The sequence below is a fragment of the Varanus komodoensis genome, unplaced genomic scaffold, assembly GCF_004798865.1.
Source record: "Varanus komodoensis strain SLA01 unplaced genomic scaffold, ASM479886v1 scaffold36, whole genome shotgun sequence".
NCBI classification, from domain to species: Eukaryota; Metazoa; Chordata; class Lepidosauria; order Squamata; family Varanidae; genus Varanus; species Varanus komodoensis.
The window spans coordinates 8,286,014-8,308,217 of record NW_025335873.1 but is presented as its reverse complement, the minus strand read 5'-3'; the positions used below and the strand labels follow the sequence as shown (position 1 = coordinate 8,308,217).

General features: G+C 46.4%; 1 protein-coding gene across 1 annotated transcript in view; it reads left to right on the top strand.

Annotated features, from left to right (window-relative positions):
- DNM1 (dynamin 1) overlaps positions 1 to 22,204 on the top strand; it is an 86,053-nt gene that overhangs the window by 23,255 nt on the left and 40,594 nt on the right. The window contains exons 2-10 of the mRNA XM_044440119.1: positions 1,570 to 1,643; positions 3,919 to 4,068; positions 4,506 to 4,709; positions 5,266 to 5,364; positions 7,221 to 7,381; positions 7,907 to 8,049; positions 9,031 to 9,166; positions 9,455 to 9,522; positions 15,957 to 16,095. Coding sequence (XP_044296054.1) covers positions 1,570 to 1,643; positions 3,919 to 4,068; positions 4,506 to 4,709; positions 5,266 to 5,364; positions 7,221 to 7,381; positions 7,907 to 8,049; positions 9,031 to 9,166; positions 9,455 to 9,522; positions 15,957 to 16,095 — 1,174 coding nt within the window. The remainder of the gene's footprint in view (positions 1 to 1,569; positions 1,644 to 3,918; positions 4,069 to 4,505; positions 4,710 to 5,265; positions 5,365 to 7,220; positions 7,382 to 7,906; positions 8,050 to 9,030; positions 9,167 to 9,454; positions 9,523 to 15,956; positions 16,096 to 22,204) is intronic.

Genomic DNA, 22,204 nt, shown 5'->3' with positions numbered 1-22,204 from the left:
CCAAGGTCATTTTTATTAATATACCGTCTTTCAGTTTAAATTTGAATAACCCAGAGCCTATGGAAATGGGGTGGTGTATAACAACCTGCCCATGTTCCCCAGCAACTGGCATGCAGAGGCATTCTGTTCCTCTGCTCCTCAGGAACAACAAGAATGCATTTCTGCACTTCTCCAGATATTCTCTATAAAACGCCTCTGTTGATAGGGAACTTGGAAAAGCCCTGGATGTGGGGAATTAAAGTTGGTGCCAGAGTTCGCTGATGCAATTCTAGAGGGACCGGGAAGGATGTGTGGGAGGAACAGCTCGGCCCCTCCATGGGGTGTGTGCTCCCGAAGCTATCAGGAAGGGAATAGTTTCGGAAAACGTGTGGGCTGTGGCTGCGTTGTCAGCAAGATGGAAAGATGAGCCGAGATGGGCTTTCTTCCTCTCCCCTGAAATTCCTAGGCAAGCGGATAACTTTGCTGCCTCAGCCGTGCTGTTTTTTGACCCCACAAGTTCCTTCCTTCCTTCCGGGCACTCTTGCTCTAGAAGCAGAATGCCTCTTTCTAAGCAAGGGGGAATCCAAGGCAAACTCTTGGCTGCTGCAGATTTTTCTAATTTGACCTCAGTGCATTTCAGTGCAACTGCTCTCATGCGTTGCTAGAAGTCAGAAGCTCACTGATTCATGGAACCAATTTTAACAGCACTTTGGCCTTTTGTAGGACATGTTCACAAGGCCAGTTTTATAAAGATACCTATTAATAGCAAGCTTCCTCTGTGCATGTCCAGCCCATTGTATTTCTTCCATGGTGGGGAAATGAGGGAGGAATAAACTCAGAATTGTTCCTTAAATAGCTTCCTTGAATTGCACCAACGACAGTTTCTATTCCTGTGCCTAAGGGATGGGTAACTAAATTCAAGTTGGGGGCCAAATGAGGCAGAGACACACCCACACATTCACAACACCTTTCACAAGATAAATGGCATGGGTGATGCGACCGCACCTTCTGGTATAATTTGGGCAACTATCCTGCACCGACGGGTGTGCTAGGCTGTATTTGTCAGAATGCCTCCTCAGAGGTAAAACCCACTGAGTTCAGCAGGAGCTCAAGGGCTGCAGCTGTAATTTTCTTCTAATGGTTAGAAAAACTGGGAAATAGCAAAACTTCATTATTACAACATGTGAGGAAATGAATTATGAAAGGAAATCAGAAATTAAAAGAGGAAATTTTTGAATTAAGCTTGGTAGGTTTGCTGAACAGAAACTGTCCTGTACAGTTACACGTAGCTTCCTGCCCCAGCATTCAAGGGTCTCTGGATCAGATTTACCAGTTTAACCCGGGCACCAAAAAAGGGATATCCGGTACACAGGGAACCTCCTGGTGGGGAGGCAGGCTAGACCTTGGTGAGCCCCAGTGCTCATTTGGGTGGTTGGGAGATCCCATTTTTATTTCCCCAAAATATTCAGTGTACTTCCTTCAGGTATTGCAGACTTGCAGCCCACTGCCCTTGCATCTGCAGGGTTTGAACACAGCAAATTCTGATGAAATTATCACACATTCTTCATCAGAACTCTTCTCTCTTTCCAGGGACTTTCTGCCCCGTGGATCTGGCATTGTTACCAGGCGTCCTTTGGTCCTGCAGCTGGTTAACTCCAACACAGGTATGTAGCTTAGTATCTCCCTCACTTCATATCAGTACAAATTAAATCTTTCCTACAGTACATATTACTTTTTTTTTGCACTGATAGCTAGAACCTTCTTAATATTGATTTTTATTGTGGCTCACCCAAGTGTCCATATACATGTGCAGATATCCAACACACACACACACACACACACGGGGGGGGGGGGACAAAAGCAGGTGCCACAAAGCAGGCATAGAAAAATTGTGGGAAGACAGGACAGAGATAAGACACACAAAGGCCAAGATTAATCCTGATCCACAAGGAAGAAATAGATGCAGTAAAAGTGGCAGGAACCTTAGGGGAAGGTGGCCATGCTATTTTGGAATTAATGATAGAGTGGGATATGAAAATTCATGATAGAGTGTGATATGAAATCTTGGACGCTAGGAAAGTCAACTTCGAAAAACGCAGAGAGAAGCTGGATGTGATATCATGATATACTGAAGGGAAAAAAATAACTCGGGGGGAATGAATCCTGAAAGTGAGATACTGAAGGCACAATTATGAAACATTCCCATGAGAAGGAAAAATGGGAAAAGATAAAGAAAACTCCCTGGCTAATTTGCAGGGAACTTTCTAATGAGCTGAGACTCAAAAGGGTCATGTGTAAGAAATGGACAGTGTGGAGAAGTAGAAGCATTTCCTGAACTTATAATGAAAGTGTCAGGAAAGCGAAGGTCCCAGATGAGCCCAAGGCTTGCAAGGATGCTAAAAGCAAGAGTAGACCTCTCCTTGATCGTATTTGGCTATGTGAGGGGCAAGAAGAAGATCAAGGTGGGGTTACAGGCCACTTCCTTGTGGACAGGGCAACCTGAGCCTTACCCAGGACACAATGAGGCCTGGCCACAGTCCTGTCATCACTTGCCAGCTCAGAAGATGAGTCTCTGGCATAGCCTGCATCCCTCAGCTTTGCGGAAGTCAGAGGCTACAAAATCAGGCAAGGGCCCTGATAAAAGGGCTATAACAAAAGGGTCCTTTATTGGCTATGCCACAAAAACAACACTGTCTAATCACAGCCTGATTCTCATTGGGTCTTGTATGTCATCCAGGAGAGGCAAAGCCTCCCTGTGGCTCCAGTTGGCTTTCGCTCCCTGTTGTGGCAGCATCCTCTTACTGTGCTAGTAGGAGAGAATTCCAGCCAGCAGAACTCACTCGGAGCTATCCAAGGTCCTGTTTCCTTCTTGCTTTGATCTTGCTATCAGCTTCCCCTGTTACCTTTGAGGAAAGGACTGGGCAGTCAGCTGTTGAAAGGTGCCATTGTCCATTTACCCAAGCTGTGCTGGAGTTCTGAGTCAAGAAACTTTGTGTCTGACCACAAAGACCATTCTGGCTAGGAATCACAGCAGTGCAGTCCAAGAAATCTAGCCGGCCAAGGAAAGCTGCTATAAGCCCACCAAGTGCTAAGATATGATGTTCTTCTCTTGCTATTAAATGACTTATCATCAAGTGAATGGAGTACCAGTCCAGAAATATAATCCCGAGACATCCTTGTGTGTTACCATTCAGTCTTAAGAGCCAAGGCAAAGAGGCAAACATACAGCAAAAATCAGAAGTATTTTGCAGCTTGCTGAACCCAGTTTAATTCTCTCTTTCTCTCTATCCCCCTCCACACATCCAGAGACACCCCTCCCCACACACACAAACACGTGTGAATGGATTCTGCTTTGCAGTAACTCTTAGACTGGTCTAGAAAAGCCTTCAAACAGATTTACACTGGTGCCAGAAGTTGAAACATTGTGTGTGCCTTGTCTGAGTGAAGCCTGAGTGGGCCGCCCTAGGCCTGGTTTTTGCCATGCTGCAGCCTGCTGACCTCTAATGGAAGGGTCCTCCATTACATTCCCATGGGGGTTGAGGGAGGGTTATTTTGCAGCAATGGGAAGGGTCCAGCTGTATAACTCTGCCACTTGACCTGCCAAGCTTCCCTGGCTTCAGATTGTGTGGCCTGCAGTACAATGTAGAGAAGTCTGCCTCCTAGTGGCTGAAGATGTATTATAGTGCAAAAGTGCACATCCCTAAGGCCACCTTAGTAAGCACGGCAAGTTTCAGCGGTCTAGGTTTCATAGTTTTGACACGACTGTCCTGATGTATGGGCAGACAGACACACAGTTCTCTTTTATGAGGTCTGCAGATGCTGTCAGACTACAGCTCTCCACCATGTCCAGTTCTTGCTCAGCCCCTCACCATGTGTCCTTGCTTACACAATTGTTGCCTGTGATATTCCTTCATCACCCCTCTACCTTGCTTTGTCTAGAATATGGCGAATTCCTGCATTGCAAAGGGAAGAAGTTCACAGACTTCGAAGAGATACGTCAGGAGATCGAAGCAGAGACTGACAGAGTCACTGGATCGAACAAGGGGATCTCTCCTGTCCCAATCAACCTGCGGGTCTATTCTCCCCATGGTGAGTCCTGTCTTGGGACTGTTGCAGCACATATAAATAACTTCTCTACAGCATTTTAGGTGCAACCCTAGACATGCTTGGGCTAAAAAAATTCCTGTGCTTCCACCATTCCAACCCTTCCAGCATGGCTGTGGGGAGCTGTAGGACCCCTTTGCCCTCTAAAGATGCCTGAGATTGCACCTGTACATTCAGGGAGAAAAAGATGCTGAGGATGAAGGGCATGATATGGGGTGCAACCTGACTGAAGACCCACAGGGCACCACCCTATTCAGGCAGCAGTAAATCCTGGCATAGCATTACCTGAAAAGGTTTCTGCAAGGTCCTGAATACCAGGAAGCAGTACTTTTCCTGGGCTTCCACATGCGGTTCCTCTTAGGCATTTCTAGCAACCCAGCGGAGGAAGTGTTTTGGGCATCTCATTCTCTTCTATTGTCTAGTCCTCAGCCTGACCCTGGTGGATCTGCCTGGAATGACTAAGGTTCCAGTTGGAGACCAGCCAGCTGACATCGAGTTCCAGATCCGTGACATGCTTATGCAGTTTGTCACCAAAGAGAACTGCCTCATCCTTGCGGTTTCCCCAGCAAACTCAGATCTGGCCAACTCCGATGCTCTCAAGATCGCCAAAGAGGTTGACCCTCAAGGTAAGCCCAGCTTCTTTGTTTATCGCATAGTAAATATGAATAAATATTCATGGAAACCACCTTGAGGAATAATGGGACACGAAACCACTAAATACTTTGAGAATTTCACCAAGTTTGCATTTCCTTGCTTTTGAATGGAGAGGCTTTGCTCCCTACACTTACTGCACACTGGATCTCATCAGAAGCACCAGAGGAATCACAAATTTGCAGTCCTATTTTTGCTGTGTGTCTGTCTACAGAGAATTTCTCCCCCTGTGACTGGGCATTGGTCTTTACACACATCATAAGTGGTGGCTTTCTTGGCCTTTATTATACAGGAAAGGTCCGGAACAGCCTTCCCTAACTTGGTACCCTTCAGCTGCTTTGGACTACTACTCCCAGCATTCCTGATCCTTAGTCATGCAAACTGGGACTAATAGGAATTATAGTCCAAAGCAGCCAAAAGGCACCGCTTCAGAGAGTTTGATCCAGGATATGTATTGTAATGAAGCCAGATAAGTATGACCCATAACTCTCATTGGTTCGAGGCATGCCATGTTTCCTTGTGACTTAACAGGTCAGCGTACCATTGGAGTTATCACCAAACTGGACCTGATGGATGAAGGAACAGATGCTCGGGATGTTCTAGAGAACAAGCTACTTCCACTACGGAGAGGTAAGATAATGACCATTCAAAATTGGTTAAAAATGTCATTCTCCACTTTCCACATTTGATATTGGCTTTCTAACTGATTGCCGGAAGTCTTTTAGACTTTTAAAAGGAAGCCAGGTTCCTGCTGAACATCAGAAAGACCTTCCTGACTGTTAGAGCAATACAACAATAGAACCAATGACTTGCGGAGGCTGTGGGCTCTCCCACACTGGAGGCTTTCCAGATGCAGCTGGACAGCCACCTGAGAGGGACGGTTTGACCTGGAGTCCTGTCCTGAGCAGGGGATTGGACCCAATGGCCCTCTTGGCCCCTTCCACCTCTACTAGTCTATGACTCTATGACATAAGTCCCTTCTGTTTATATGATGAGAAGTAGCCCTACAGTTACGAAGTTTCATCCATCTTTTTCACTTTCCTAATCTGTGCATTTGTACTTTTACCTGTGGCAGGATGTCAGATGTGGGGCGTTTGAGGTGCTTCTTCCCAGTCATCAGAGAGCTGGATTACTTGATCCTTTCTATTTCTAGGAGCTTGAACAATCCTTGTGGTACTTGTGCAAAAACATAAAGAGAAGCCCTTCTGAATCAGACGCAAGGCTTGTCCCGTCCAGTGTTCTGTTCATTCACTGGCTCTTCTCACATAATGCACTCTTCAAAGGTTGTTGTTTCAGACTCAGAATACTTAACTGAAATGCCAAGGCCAACACCAACCGGTCTAGAGATAAGACAGGTGGCTGAGGATGCTTTCAAATTCTGCAAGAAACTCACTTGAACATTCGAAGTTAAGTGGGTGCAGATTAAACATCATCAGCCTGTTCATACTGCTTCAGGTAAAATGAGCAGACCCATGAAGAAGGGTCAGAGGTTCTTCCCCACAAGTGGCAAGAGCCACTCTGAAGACGAAGGCACCTCATTTGGGTTTGGGAAGGAGGAGAGGAATGCTGCTTGGAATCAACTTCATACCATCAAGTTGCATTTCCCTAATAACCACTATTCTAATTTTGCTTGTGTAAATGGTAATGGACTTCTGCAATACTCTTCTTTTGCCTTACAAAGCCAGCCTAGCTGCCTAGCTTTAATAAAACACTTAAGTTGGAAAGCCTTTGTCCTGAACTGCTTCAGAGGGGTGGGAGCAGGGAAGACCAGCACATGACTGTGGCCCACTGGGTGGTTATGGGAAATGTACAAGCAGGGCATGAGTGCAGCAGAGCCCTCTCACCAAGTTCCCCAGCATATTGCCTCTGAGACTGAAAATAGTATATGCCCGTCATTACTACAAGGCATTGATAGCCTCTGGGAATTTATCTAATGCCCTATTAAAACCATCCAAATTGGTGGACATCACTGCATCTTATAGTAGCAAATTCCATAGCTGAATTATGCACCCTGTGCTGAAGTCCTGTCTTTTGCCTATTTCAAATCTTCCATTATTCAGCTTCAATGGGTGACCCTTGGGTTCTAGTAGTATGAAACAGGGGCAAGTTTGGATAGTAATAATGATCCTTGATACATGTTTATCAAGGCATCCCCCATGTTTTCTAAGCTAGAGAGTCCCAAGAATATTTATTATTTATTATTCTATCACCCTATTTGTTAAAAAGCCATCTGTTGGTGCTGAGCAGCACTTTAAAACAGTAAAAAAAATCTGGCCTTATTTATCTAGTCATGTTATTTGGAGCAGTAAGAATTATTATCATTCTGCCTAGTGATATTTCATGGAAAACGTTCTGGATGGCTTCCATCTTGATCAGCAGGTTAGAGCATGCTGGGAACTGTAGGGCATTCTTTTCCATCTAAATATGCAGTTATTGGTGCAGCTGTGTTCCTTTGCCCCCTGATTTTCCGTGCTGTCCTTGTTTAGGTTACATTGGTGTAGTCAACAGAAGCCAGAAGGATATTGATGGGAAGAAGGACATCCAGGCTGCCCTTGCCGCAGAGAGGAAGTTCTTTCTCTCCCACCCAGCTTACCGGCACATGGCTGATCGCATGGGCACCCCCTACCTGCAGAAAATTCTGAACCAGGTAACGACAGCCACAGAGCGGACTAGCTTGTATAGAGCTTCTGGAGTGGCATTCCTTCCACTGTGCTAAGTCAGAATCAGAACTGCAACATTTAATCAACTGATTGGTCATGTCAATGGATTGAGAGAGCAATCCTATGGTCCCTAGACAGCCACAGCATTTTTTGGATTTATTTATTTACGCCTAGATTTTATATGCCGTCTGAGTACTACAGTCTTGGGACGGTCTGGGATTCCCAGTCCCCAGATCAGAAATTTGCTCTAACTTCAGAACTGGGGATCTTCACTGGGATCCCCCTTCTCCCTCCCTCCCTCCCAGATGGCTTGGAAAGAACTGGGCTAGGAGTTCCTCCAATGCCACAAAAATAACACTGCCAAAGGGGTTGAGTGGAGAGGACCAGCTGCACGAATATAGGACAGCCTTCTTCTCTCCTGCTCTGAGACACCCCAGCCTTCAGCTTGTGCATGAACCAACCCAATGAGATTTTACCGGACATTTTTTAAAAGAAGTCCTCTTTTTGTGCAGCAACTGACCAATCATATCCGAGACACACTGCCAGGCCTGCGGAACAAGCTCCAAAGCCAGCTTCTCTCCATTGAGAAGGAAGTGGAGGAATATAAGAACTTCCGTCCCGATGACCCTGCTCGCAAAACTAAAGCTTTGCTTCAGTGAGTGGTGTATGATTACTTGATAAATGTTTTGGTTGCTTTTCAGCAAAACTGGTTCTAAAACAGGAGCAGGCTGCTCCTGATTCTCCAGATCTTCTGGTCTGTAACTCCCGTCCTTCCTCATTGGCTACATCGGCTGGAGTTGGTGGGAGTTATGGGCCAAAACATCTGGAGAGTCACAAATTTCCCACCTCTGCTTTAGGGGAAATATGGTAAATTAATTACTTTAATAAACAAAAGAAATAAAATCAATCAAAATACATCAGCTGAAGTCAGGCTAAGGGCATTGGACTCTTTCACCTTGTAGGCCCCTTCCAACTTTATAATTCTTTTCTATAATAATGCGGCAGCAGTACCAGTATCAGTAAATGCAGAAAGTTCTCTTTCTTCATTATAAATAAAAGGTGAACAAGGAAGTGTCAAGGAGGTTCTTCCTGAGCATGTACTTCCAAAGTGTGAGCTCACCAACAGATAAAGCCCTGCCTTGTGTTTCCACCAGTTCCAGCTCCAAGTAGCGTGGAGCTGGCAGTGGGGGTGGGGGGCACAGAAAAAGAGCTGTGCTAAAGGTCTGAGCAGCCAAGGAGGAATTTACAGAAGGTGCTTCCGAAAGTTCAACACCCTCTGAACCTTTCATGGCTGGAATCGCCTTGATCCGAGCTTGAAAGCAAATGGAAAGCCACCGCTAGAGCCATGGCCCTCTGTTCTCCCTGGGCCTTCCTCATCTGTATGCTGTCTAATGGTAGTGCAGTGACAGTTGCCTCTGAACTGTCTTGAAGGGCAGCCCAGCCGATGTCAAGTGTGGTGTGATAATCCACTCAGAAGGCTACCATGAAATAACAATAGGAGAAGAAAGCCCACCACACGCTCACAAGCGGATGTTTGTAAACAGATGGATGGCTTCAGTTGGAATTACAGAATTATTCAACCAGGTGGGAGTGCTTTCTGGATGGGGTCTTCACGACATTGGCTTTTTCTGTGTAGGATGGTTCAACAGTTTGCTGTGGACTTTGAGAAACGCATTGAAGGTTCTGGGGATCAGATCGACACCTATGAACTCTCTGGAGGTGCCAGAATCAATCGCATCTTCCATGAACGATTCCCCTTTGAGCTGGTGAAGGTAAAACTGCTCTTCCATTGGTCTTTGACTTCAGCACTTTCTTCATCTCCGCAGTCTTTTCCTGAATTGTATCTTATTTTTGTCTTCTTTTAATTTGTGGTGGTCTTCCGTTTCCTTGTCGTTATTTTGTGTCTTCTTTTTAACTGATGATCATCCCTACACCCCCTTTTTTACACATGAAAAGAGTCTCCTCATCTTTATGTTGCTGAACTTCTCTAGCTGCCTATGTGTTGGGCATGACAGCATCTTGGCATTTGGTCCCACTGATGGCCTTTTCTCCTGTTGCAGATGGAATTTGACGAGAAGGAGCTTCGACGAGAAATAAGCTATGCCATTAAGAACATCCATGGTATCAGGCACGTATCAATGCGCCAGAGGTGGGGCCTCTGCTCCTTTCTTTTGGCAGTATCTCTAGAACATCCAAGCCTGGGTCCAGAAGAGTTCAGAGGTGCGGTAGGTTGGCAGATGGACAGGAACACCTGACCAGGCCATTGGCTTTGAAACTTGTTGGCTGTTTCCCAGAGGTAAAGCTTCCTTTCTAATTATGGTGGAAGGGGAAGTGCTGTCATCGGTAAGAGGAAGTAACATGGAAAGTAACATCCTAACTCCTACCCCACCCCATCCAGCCATTCCTTTATGTTGCTTTTCTGAGTATCAACAAGGGCTCAGTTTTACAATCTTGTGACACTCTAGTACCCTGGTGGAACAAACTCCCAGAACCGTCCAGGTAGTCCGGTGTGTGCTACGTCTATAGGAACTTCCTAAATAGGGATGTTCTAACATTTTGTATAGACCACATCTGGAAGCAAACCAGTCTAGTTCACACCTTGCAAATTAATGTGCAGATCAAAACACACTCGATCTTCTGATTGCACACATCTCTGGAAGTTGTGATGCCATTTTTGGCTTTACAATGCATCAAGATGAATATAAAAATGTACATCTTGCCATAAAAACGCCTGTGAAAATGTGCACGTTACCACAAATTATATATGAAAATGTATTTTACCATACAGTGCATATAAAACATGCATGGATTTTTATGCAGCTTGAAAATCCAGCCTAAAAGTTCTGGGGTGGGTTTATCCAAAAGGTAAAGGGGCAACTCATTTGGTTTTCAGGCTTTTTAAATACAAATTTCTAAACTATTTTAATGATTTGTTTGTTAAAAAATGGAGGGCAGAAAAATTTTAGAGGGAAGTACCCCATCCCAAGTCCAGCCCTGGCTATAGGCCAATGTCTATTCCCTATATGATCTCCCTGCTTTTCTCTTCCCTGTGGGTCACAAAAAGTGAAGGTAACACCTATCCATCACAAACTTAGCACAGAATTCAGTAGCATAACATGCTTCAAAGTACTAGAGAAAAATGAAATGGATTAGGAAAGTGGAGGAAGGCTTGAATGAGGGAGTGGGTAGGACACAGGAATAGGCAGGCTGGCAGACCCAAGGCCTGTACGAGCAGGAAGCTCACCCTTCACTCTGCCTTTAAGAACTTCCATCTGGACTGCCAAGTTCCTGTTGGAAATCAGATTTTGTTGCCCCGATGGAGCTCTTGTTGATGACAGCTTCTCTTTCCTGGGTTTTTGAGTTCTACCTAGCAGGCACCCCAGCTGTGCTCTTTTTATTTTTGTCCTGTGATCTGAGCAACTGGCTCCAAAACTTTCATGTAACACTGTGATGTTTTCCTTGCCCTTCTCTCCTTCCTCCCTCCCCTCCCTCCTGCCTTGTCTTGTCCACATCGTCCCGGGCGTTTAGAACTGGTCTCTTCACACCTGACATGGCCTTTGAGACCATTGTGAAAAAGCAGGTGAAGAAGATCAAAGAGCCTTGCCTGAAATGTGTGGATATGGTCATTTCGGAGTTAATCAATACCGTTAGACAGTGCACCAAGAAGGTAACCCGGGAGGGGAGCATGCAGTTCAAGCACGCTCATGCCTCCCTACTTCACTGGCTGAAGCACAGCGTTTGTGATCGGGGCAACAACCCTGCGTGGTAGCAATAGACTTCATTGTTGCTTTTCTCCTAACCACCCTCCTTAACAGCATGACTAGACTTGAGTGAATCCAGCCTGGGGTCTCCCAGCCAATCGGAAAGAGATGGAAAGGCCTAAGGGGTGTGGGTCAGTTGTTCACATCCCTCCAGTCAAAGCATTGGCAAGCGCGGCAAGGGCAGGGGAAGTGGAGCCCTAGAGTTTTGGATCCCACGGCCACTGTTGAGGGGCCGCTGCATCCTCTCTGCTCCCATAGATAAGGATGACGTTCTTTTTTGCATCTATGGGAGAAAATATCCTTAAGTATCAACAGCAAAGAAACAAACATCAAAGTACTTTCCCCCCTCTACGACATGATTTCTCCATTAATTCCAGCTCCCTCAGAAGATTTGAGACCCTCTGCAGTTCAGATCTGGAATATGAATAGGAAACCAGATGTAGCATTCTAAGAGTGGATGTAGCTGGTAATTTACCTGCATTTTAAAGCAGCAGGTTTACTGCATAGTGTGGCTTTCACCAACCTCCTGCACTCTAAATGTTTTGAACAGCAACTTCCAGGATTTCTGACCATTGGTTTGGGTCTATTGGATCTGAAGTCCAGGAGCAGCAGGTTGGGGATGGTTGACCTAGTGCTTCCCAAGTCAAGGAGATGTGTCTGCTTGTCCCACTCTCAAATACTAAACTGCCTGCCTACATTTCCCTCCTTCCAAATTGGCACATACTAATTTTTGAAAACATGTTCAGAATTCACATTTTACAAAATATGTCTGGAAATTGTTTTAAGACTGCTCCAAAAATTGGTATGGGAGGTGTATTGGTGATGTCCCAGGCTCTAGCCAATAGATTTTCACAGCACTCTTTCCCTGGTTCAAACTGAACCATGCTGAAAACATGCAGAACTTTTCCAGAGCTATATCTGAAACTATAGAAAGACTGAAAGTACACCATTGTTGGAAGACCAGTGGCGGTGCTGTCAAGCCACACTTAAAATGCTACGTTTGTCTTCACCATTACCGTGCTTGCCTCTTTCTTAGGACTCCAAATCTTAGGGATCTATTCTCTAAAACCCCTGCAGCTTGGCATGTTTTCTGATTGGCTTGGTTTTGTCCTTTCTCAGAAGAGCAGCAGGGAGCAGAAGAGAACTGAGTTAAAAACATTTCTCCTCTCTTGAATACCTGCCTCTCTCTTCCAGCCTCTTGGAATGGGACCCTTTAGGTATTTTGTCCTTTCCTACCGATTGGCTTTCCCAGGGGGCTGGACATGTGCACAGAGCTGCCATTATCCTAGCCACCCCACTTCCCAAATTATTGCAGTCTTATTTTCTAAAGCTGGAAACAATACACAGGAGTGAAGAATACAGGAGAGATACCACTGCTTCTCTTGGTCCTAGTCTGCTACTTTAGGCTGCCTCCCCAGGTACTGGCATATTTTTTATAAAATAGCATTTGACTCTCTTAGACTGAGGCACTTGGAACTCTTGGCATGGTTGACCAGCTGCTGACCATTTGGGAACAGGTAACTGGGCAGGGTGAAAGAAGGAAGTGTTCTACAAGGTCCTTTGTGGTGGATCAAGGCCAAAATGAAAGATGAAACTCCTGGTTGCTTTGGCAGGAGGCTGTAGGAGCTAGCAAGGGTCCTGGCTGGGCCCCCACCAAGCGACCAGCCCCTGTCTCTGGTTCCTCAAGGCTCTAGAATGTTGGAAGGAGCTTTCCTTGTCTACCCTGCTGTCCTTTTGGGGGGCTGTGGCTGTGGGGAGCACCCAGAAATGTGCCATCAGTGCCTGGTAAGCACAAGCTCTTGGGGCTGCCAAGTATGCAGGTCATCCGAATTACTAGATCTGAAGTGCCAGCTTCTCATGCCTCCCCACCTATCTGCCCAAACCACCCCCGCTGATTTCCCCATTTGTCAGTCATCATTCTCTACTCTTCTTTTCCCCCTTCCAGGTCCCCCTTCCACCTCTGTGTTTATCCATTTTCATATTTACCCTTCACATTCTTTATCCTTCCCCCACTTTTTTCTTCCTCCCTCCCTGCTCCCACTTCCCTGAGTGGCAGATCTGTATGAGTAGTAAAATTACTGTCTGAAACTGATACGGAGAAGAATTTCCCTCTTACTTTTCCAGTGAGTACAGGGGACCCAAGTCAGAGGAAGGAGCTTGTGTATGCATTCTTCTAGAATAGGATCTACTGAGAGATCTCTGGATGATTTGTGGTAGATCAGCAAGGGGTTTCTTACTCCCAACAGCAATAACTAAAAAGATTCTTTCCTCCTCTTAATTAGTTTGCTATGGCACAATTGGGCAGCATACAAATGTTTTAAATAAAGGAATAAATAAAAAGAACTCTTGGGGAAACACGAGCAGTGAATTTTTCTGTAAAACTAACTTGTGAACTTGCTTCTAATACTGATTGACAACCCCTGGGTTGTACACCTTCATTTGTAGAAAGCATCTGCTTGTCTGAGCCACCATTTTGTGCCTGGCTCTGGCTGTGACGTCCAAATCCGAAAGCATTATGAGAGCTGGGAGGAGAAAGGGGAAAATGTCCCAGAAATTGGATGACGCTGGTGATGAAATAGTCATGCTTGTGATGTCACAGATGTGAGCCAGTAGAAACTTAACTGAGTGCAGGCACCTGTGGTACAGGAGCAATCTTTCATGGATTCACCAAGTTTGGGATCACACCCAGACTGTAGTTACTGCAGAGCTGCTGCAGCTAATTACTCCAGAATTCTTGTTTGTTCTGCTGTTGCCTCAGGGTTTCTTGCTGAGTTCATTTCACCAGGCCTAGAAACACAGTAGAGTTTGTCTGTTATGGTATGGATTTAGTTGACCTTGAAGGTGCTAATGAATGAAAGGCAATGGATACAATCGACTCTCCCAGAATCATGGAATAGTAGAGTTGGAAGGGGCCATGAAGGCCATTGGGTCCAACCCCTGCTGTTGCAGGACACCACGACTCACCATCCCACTCAAATGGCCGTCCAGTTTTGCCTTGAATGTCTGTAGTGTGGGAGAGTCAACCACCTCTTGAGGAAGCTGGTTCCACTGTCATATTGCTCTGGCAGTGAGGAAGCTTTTCCTGATATCTAGCCTAAATCTGAGTTGTTGCAGCTTGACTTTAAGTAGCTGGAAGTTGTGGTAGTCTTTACCAAACCTTGCGGGCACCCCTGTTTTGGAAAGGCACCTATCACTAGCTTGGGGGATGTAGGAAGAAGCAGATAATGGGACATGTAGGAGCAGGGAGATGATTTGCAGCACAGAGGGAAAGAGCAGAAGGGAGGCAAGCAGCAGAACCTGTGAGCTAAATGAAGTGGGTGCTTTGCTGTTTGAGTTTAGTGAAAACAAAATTGGGATGTTCATATGGGTACAGCTATTTGATTTGATCAAGAGTGACTAGGGCTTCAACATGGGTGCATCCATAGAGAAAGGCTCTAGAACTTGGAATATAACCCCCTAAGCCGGAAATGCTCAAATCCCATGGTCCCTGAGCCCCATGCAGAATGGTTTATGAGTCAGAATAACTGCACATGGCCCTGAACTTAATTTATTATTTCTGATTATGGGGATGGTGGCTATTTTGACATGACCTGAATCTTGAAAGACAAACCAGTCTTTTGAAAGTTGTGGGGGGATGTAGATGACAATCAGCATTTGATTCGTTGTTAAGTATGTCCGTCCAAAGCATTTCAAACAAGAGTAGAAGCAAGGCTGGAAGGGCAAAAGCTATTTATTTATTTATAGCTTTTCTATCCCATTCCCTACAAATGTCTCAGGGCGGATACTGCAGATTCTTTTTTTTTTAATGTACGTCTTCATGCACTGTCAGTGTAAGGCCTGGTAAGGGAGGGAGGAGGGGCCAGAAAGTTCTCCAATGTGCAAATGTTGTATTTATGTACCTGTCTCTGTCTAATGGTAGAGAAATTGTGCCAGAGAAGGGAATATATTTCATTTGTCAGGTTGTAGAATGTAGCTTCATAACAAACTTTAACTTGCAGAAGGGTATTCAGTTGTTCTGTGACAATAACACACGGGACATTTAACTCATAACCCTTTTCACAAATAAATTTCATGGAGGCCTCCAAGAAGTGAGCCTGGAGGAAAGCTTTTTCCCAACCTGCCACTGTCCAGAAGTTTTAGACCACAACTTCAATCAGCCCAGCAAGCAGAGCCAGTGGTTAGGATGATGGGAGTTGTAGTTAAAACATCTGGAAAACCCCAGTTTGGGGAAGGCTGACTATGTAGTGGTTGTGTTGATGTTCACACACACCCACTGTGGCATTTTCATGGTTCCTACAATGTAGGCTTGCTGTGAAAGCATCCCTAAGGGAGGAGGGGAGATGAGCTGAGACCACAGTGAGACTCTTAAGCAGGGTGCAGAAAGGTTGGTCTTTGCAGGCTCCATTGCTTATCAGAGAGAGACCTAGGTGGGGAGGAGGAACAGATCCTTGTGTGTACCCCTCTGTCTGTTTCATTGATCACACCTCAGCTTGCAGTTTTACATTCTGCCCTTTCTTCATCCTGCAAAACTCACCTGATGCTTGGCAGCACTTGGGGTCCTTTAGTGATGCTCACCTGAGTTAGATTTGCCTGTGTGGAGTGATCCAAAAATCTCACTTCTCATTTTTGCCTTGTGTTTTTCTCTTCTCTTCTCTCTCTCTTTCTCTCTCTCCCCGCTTTCAAACTCTCTCCCCCCATCCCTTCTATCTGATTGCTTTCTCCTCTTCTCCCCCTCTGTCTGCTTCACACTTCTTCCTTCCTTGTTGCTTCTTCCCCTCTCCCTGCTCCTTTTGCCGTGCAGAACGGGTCTCTTCACACCTGACCTCGCTTTTGAAGCCATAGTGAAAAAGCAGGTGCAGAAACTGAAGGAGCCTTGTCTGAAGTGTGTGGACATGGTTGTGAGCGAGCTCACGTCCACCATCAGAAAGTGTAGCAACAAGGTAAAGAAATCCAGCATCCCCAAAGAGAGAGAACCCTAACCAAAATCCCACACTGCGTGCACACACACGCACACGCGCACGCGCATACACGCACGCCCACATGCCGAGGCCAGGGGAGCGACCACAGGCAGAGAGAGGACAACTAGGGACCAGTGTCAGAGCACAGGGCAGAGTTTGCCTGCAGGGGAAGGATGGCTGGAAGATGCTTGCGGCTGCTAGGGCTGCGCAATGCTGGATCCAGGCTCTGGGCAGGACACCTCAGAGGCTCCCCTCCCTCAGTGCACCTACCTTCTCACCCCCATCATCACAGCTGCTCTTGCTCCTCATCCTCTTTCTCAGCATTGTTCCCACTTGCTTGTTCAGCAGGCAGGCAGCCCGCGGGGACGGAAGCAGCCGCGTCTGCTGCTCCTCCTTGCCTCTTGCGTTGTCTGGGCCAGAGCAAGAACACGGTACCTTGAGAAGAGCTGTGCTGGATTAGAGCGAAGGCTGCCCAGGCCAGTGTGCTGCTCACAGAGTGGCCCTTCCACTGCCTACAAGCCAGACGTGAGAGCAGCGACCCCTCCCACCCACGTCCCGCAGTGCCTGGAGCGCATAAGCATACTGCCTCCGACACTGGGGAGAGCATAGAGCCATCGGGACTAGTGGTCCTCAATAGCCTTCTCATCCATGTATTTCCCCAGTCACCCTTTAAAGCTGTCCAAAGGAAATGGATACGTCTTGAGGAAATGGATGCGCTGAGTGCCTGAAACGACTGTTTTATGTGAAGAAGTCCTTCCTTTCATTAATCCTGCATCTCCTATCCATCAGCTCGACTACTTTGGATTCTGGTATTGTGTGTGAGAGAGACAAAGGTCTCCCTATCCATTTTCTCCACACTGCATAATTCTGAACACCTCTGTCATTTGACAAGCAGATTGCAATGGTGAAGAGAAGGAGCAGCGGCTGCAGCCGCTGCTGCTGGTGCATCTCTGCTGGGTTGTGGGCCCTTCGCAGGTGCCCAGCCCAGGCCTTCTCCTGACACTGGCCCTGAGCTTGAGCAAAGAGCTGAGATCCAGCAGGCATGAAGAAGAGGTTGAGATTTTCGCAACAGTGAGGAAGTACAAGTGACGGAACAGGCTAGTTTATTTGAGCTGAAATGTGGCTTGACTGTGGTGGGTCGTGTTGCTTGTGGTCGTGTCTGCCTTGGGGACCGTAGCCGTGATCGTACCTGGTCGACCTCTGCGCCAGTGACGGGAGAAACAGCCCCCAGTCAAGTGCATGTTGCAGCAAATTCCCTCCCTTTGTCAACTGTGAAGGAAACAATAGGAAAGCTTGGGCTGGCTTTGTGGCTACAAGCCACAGCCACCCAGCTGCCATGGCCCTGTCGGCTTCTCTGGCAGAAGCCTCCTCCATCGGTTCCTCAGCTGCCTTGTAACTGATTCATCCACAGATGACAACACGGAGTAAATGGAACCATTGCACTCTTTCTGGGGGTGATGACGGTGCTGTTCCCAAGTTCTTTCCGGAGAAAGAGAAACAGCAATCTTGTAGCATATTGTTCTTTCCATGAAGAAAAAGTGCTGTGTTGTCACTCAGTCAAAGAGGGAGCCAAGCCATAGCGAGCAATTCAGAAGTCAACTAAATGAAGGACAATTGCTTGTTAGCTCAGCCTTGTTCCCGCCTTTTGTTTCAGAATGAAATCCTGTTCCAAGTCTCCCTCATTCACTGACTTGCATGTTGAAAGCGTCTTTTATGTGCTTCTGCTGCCCCATTTGGAAATCCAGGCTTTGGAAAACTAATTAAGAGAAGGGATAGTCAGATTGGCTTCTTTGACTGGAATGGTAGCATTCCAGGACTTTTTCAAACGAGCCTATCTGCATCCATATTCTTGGATCGGGGTGCTGTTTTCTTGGACCCATGCAGTCCATCAGGGGGCGCCACATACCTCTTTAAAAAGGCAGGCTTGCCCATTAGTTGATGTCAATGTGTTTATTAAAACTAAGCCAGGCTCCTAATATGCTTGTTTCACCACTCAGATAATCTATTAAAGGTAAAGCTGCACATTTTGAGAAGCCACACACAGCTTTTCTCTTGTATAACAGGGCTGGATCTCTCAAACACACAAAGATATTCCCAAGCTTGAGAGAGGAGAGATAGTTAGAGAAAGAAAATGTAACTAGATTCGCTGAAGTTTATTTGGGTGACTTCATGAATACTGTTAATGTGGGACAAAAGGCAGAAGAAAGCAAGTTTGCCTGTAAACTGGCATTCTAGCCAAATGGACATTCTGGCACACAGGAAATGACCCCCCTCCCCTGTATTTTAAGAGTCCATTATACACTGAACCTCAATCTGCATTGGAAGGAAAAGACCCATTGGTGCAAAAACATTTAGGCCTGGTTCACACATACTGACACAATTCAAAATATATATGAATTGAGTATCTGTTGCTGAATTGTGGGTTGTTTGTTGCATTGCAGGTTGATGTTATGTGTGAACCTTGCACTGTGGTTTGAATCTGAATTGTTAACCAAGAGCATCACAGAACTTGCAATCCAATCCAAGCCATGTGTCCCCTTCCTGGGTTGTTCTTGACTACTGACCCACAGTTAAACCATAGTACAGGGTTTGCACATGATTCCACAACCTGTACTCTGGGTTGTTGTTTCAGGTGAACTGGGCCTCAATGCCACCCCTGGCCCTTAAAGTTCAAACCAAGCCAGAGTGGAGGGTTTGCAGATGATCCTGTCACCTTTTCAAGAGAAATATTACACAAGCCTTTCTTTAGCACCTGAGCTCCTGCCCTTTGGAATCCTCCATCTTTGTAGCTGCTTTTTCTTGCTGAGCAAGACAATGCTAATTGTTTCTGTGCTTCCAGGGGAGCCTTGGTCCACACCTTGCCTCTGCTTGCTTTTGTATAACTTTAAGCACAGTGGGGGTTGGGGGAAGAACAAATGTGAATGCCTGGTAGTGGGAGAGCAGAGGGGAAAAACCAAGGATAGGTTGGCGAAACTCCATCTTTTTCAAGACCTTTTTTGTATGGGGGAATCAGGGCTGTCTTAACGCATGGGCCTGATGGGCACTTGCCCGTGGGCCCCATACTAATCTGTGTGTGTTAACCCTTGGAAAATTGGAAAACTTCCAAAATTAACAGTAGTTGTAGTTGTCATAGGGGCCCCAGTACACTGCTTTGCCAGGGGCCCATAATGCTGTTAAGACGGCCCTGGGAGGGATGCTTTTGTTTATTGGGGGTGGGTTCCTTCCTTCCCTCCTCACATTCACATCTTTAATAAGGGAGTTTAGCAGCTCTATATCAGAAAACAAAATTCCAAAACCAGCAAGGTCGCAGCCCTAGGCTAGAGCTGGGTAGGGTCTGCCCAAGAAGCTGATGCCGATGCATTCCAGAGCAACCTGCGGCATGTACACCATCTGCCTTCATAATGCCACAAGGCCGTCCTATCCTGCAGACCAGATTTCTCCAAGCTGGTGCCCTGCAGAAGTGTCAGACTGCAATGGACATTGCCTGGGATTGATGCGAACTGCAGTTTGAAACATCTGCAGGGCACAGGTTGGGGTAGCCTGCTTCAGACAGCTGTAAACATGAGCCCCGGGGCTGTTCCATGTTTCAGAAGGTCCTTGGGCAAAACACCGTCCATGGGCCCCCTCCCTCAGTGAGCTTGCCCCCTCATCCCCGAGGCCACCGGCAGCTCTTGCGTCCCATCCTCTTTCTCGCCATCGCTTCCCCTTTCTTTCTTTGCAAGGCAGAGAGCCAGGGAGCAAGGAGGCTGTGGCACTGTTGTCTGGGACACAACAAGAGGCAGACATACAAATAGGCTGCAGTAGAGAAGAGGACGAACAAGTTCATGGGTCTGTTGTCAGTGGGCCTCTGCCGGAGGGTGCTGACTGTGTATGCACCTTTATATCCAGTAAATTTCTTTGGAATTTTAGGCTGGGTGTCTACAGACCTACATGTTAGAGACACTTACAGCACCCAGATGTCTTCCTGTGGGGCTTGTTTTGTTTTTCTTGTCCCCAAATATCCATTTTAGTCACGGCAGAGGCAGCTGCTTGCTACAAAACCGCATCCTGGTCCATCCCTTAAAAGATCATTACTAATAGTTGGTTAACTACACAGGAAATGAATCCATCTGTTTTCTGAGTGCCTTTGTGTGGGTGTGTATGTGCCGTGTGCATGCGTACAGCTGAGCCATAGGAAGAGATGAATAAATGAACCAGTGCTCAAGGGAGAATTAAAAGTTTAGATCTGGGGAAGAAATGGTGAAGAATAGTGAAAATACAAAATAACAATGAATTAACTTATTCTTTCTCTCTTTTTACCCCACTGGAAGTGCCGAATGCTCCATAGCCCACAGATGCTGCTTGTATACAATCCCCTTCCTAGGATCACCACTCCCCCCACCCCATGGTTCTCTTCCTGCGCCATTTAATAGCAGGGCGATGCTGGGAAATTAAAGGTATAGTCTGGTGCAGAATTAAGGCCTTTAACTCCCAGAATTCCCAAGCCATTTGTGACTAATCAGGGCAAGCTGGGAGTTGTAGGTCTGTTTTCTGCCTGAACTTGCAGAAGATTGAGTCTTCAGCAGCTTGATTTCGAGTAGGGAGATAAAATGATGGGGGGGGGGGGTTTAGGGGCATACAAAGTTGGTAACAGGTATTGGCAACAATTCGCCAGGATTTCTGGGAGGAGGTCTTGCCCAGCCCTATCTTGTGATGCCTGGGGCTGTTTTGAGCTATTGTCCTTCACGTATATGTGAAATGAGTTTCTCTCCTTATTGCTGAATAAAGGACTTGGTTAACCAGGAATTAAATAAACTACCTCATCCTCATTGTGACACAGCCTTAATACGATCTACTTTCCTTTCATTGAGCCTCAGCACTTTTCACTTGCTTATTTGTGTGTGTGTGTGTGAGTCTGGTGGCTCTTAAGGGCATAGAAGACCTCCTGTGAAAAATATTTTACCATGATCCCAATAATTTGCAATTTCCAGGTCAGGCCTATGTTATCTGTTTCAGTATGAAATATGACAGACAATTTAACTGTGTCCTAATGAAAGGAACTTAGAGCTACACATACCTAGTCTTGTGTGAAACATGCACATGTGTGTGTTTTTCTGTTTCACTGTGTAGGGAAGTCATAGAAATCCCCAACAGCTTCAAATGAAAACAGATCTCTAAAAACCCAACCCATGGATTCTACAGTAGACTGGCTTTTTACTTTCTGAAATGTTGCACAAATTGTAGAAACATACAACAAAATATGCATTTCCCTCCAGACTAAATTGCAAAAATGTGCATGGGAGGCGATTTGCACCTTTGAGTGAGATTTGTACACTTTCAGAAGTGCAACTGCAAATCTGCGTGAGTCCAGATGAACACAAGTTTGGGAAATGAAAAAAAAAAATGCAATTCCACCAAAGAGCAGATGGCGCCTGACAATCTGTGAAACACTGACAGAACAGATCCGGCCATCCTTACTGCCCTGTGTGTGCTGCAGCAGTAGCCAGTTTTATGCCTGCTTACAGAGGTATGGAAACACCTAGAACTGGAGTGAGGCAGCTAGAGAAAGAGCAGAAAGGTGCAGCAGCGGAGGCTGTGAGAAATGAGAGGAAGCGGCCAGGGCAGGTTGGGTCCCTGCTGCCTGGCAAAGAGCAAGTTTTGCCGTGTGAAGCCGTGTTCTGAAGTTAGAGGCATTTGCTGCAGTGGCCAGGTCCTGGAATGAGAGACACGTGGGGAAAGCCCCAGAGAGGGAACTGTGGTGCCACAGACGCTGACAAAATACCTCTTGGATTTGCCAACCCATTTCCAAACAAGCCCCCATTTCTCAGGCGCGCCTGCTCTCCCGTTCAGGATCATGGCATTTCTGGGTGCTGCTTGCGCTACCGTCTGCCTTGCCCTGCCCTTTTGCATCCTGATGCATGGTCCACCGTGGATGTGACGTCCTGTGCTGGTGACATGTGCCAGCTCATGCTTCCTGTGCATGCCCCAGTCAGGGTCTTTTCCCCTGCATGAGTTTGAGTAACATGACTATGATTCCCGCCCCCCCGCCATTCCTCTCATTTTGCTTGTAAATTTTGTCCAAATGATCAAGACGTTGAATAAATGGAGAGCT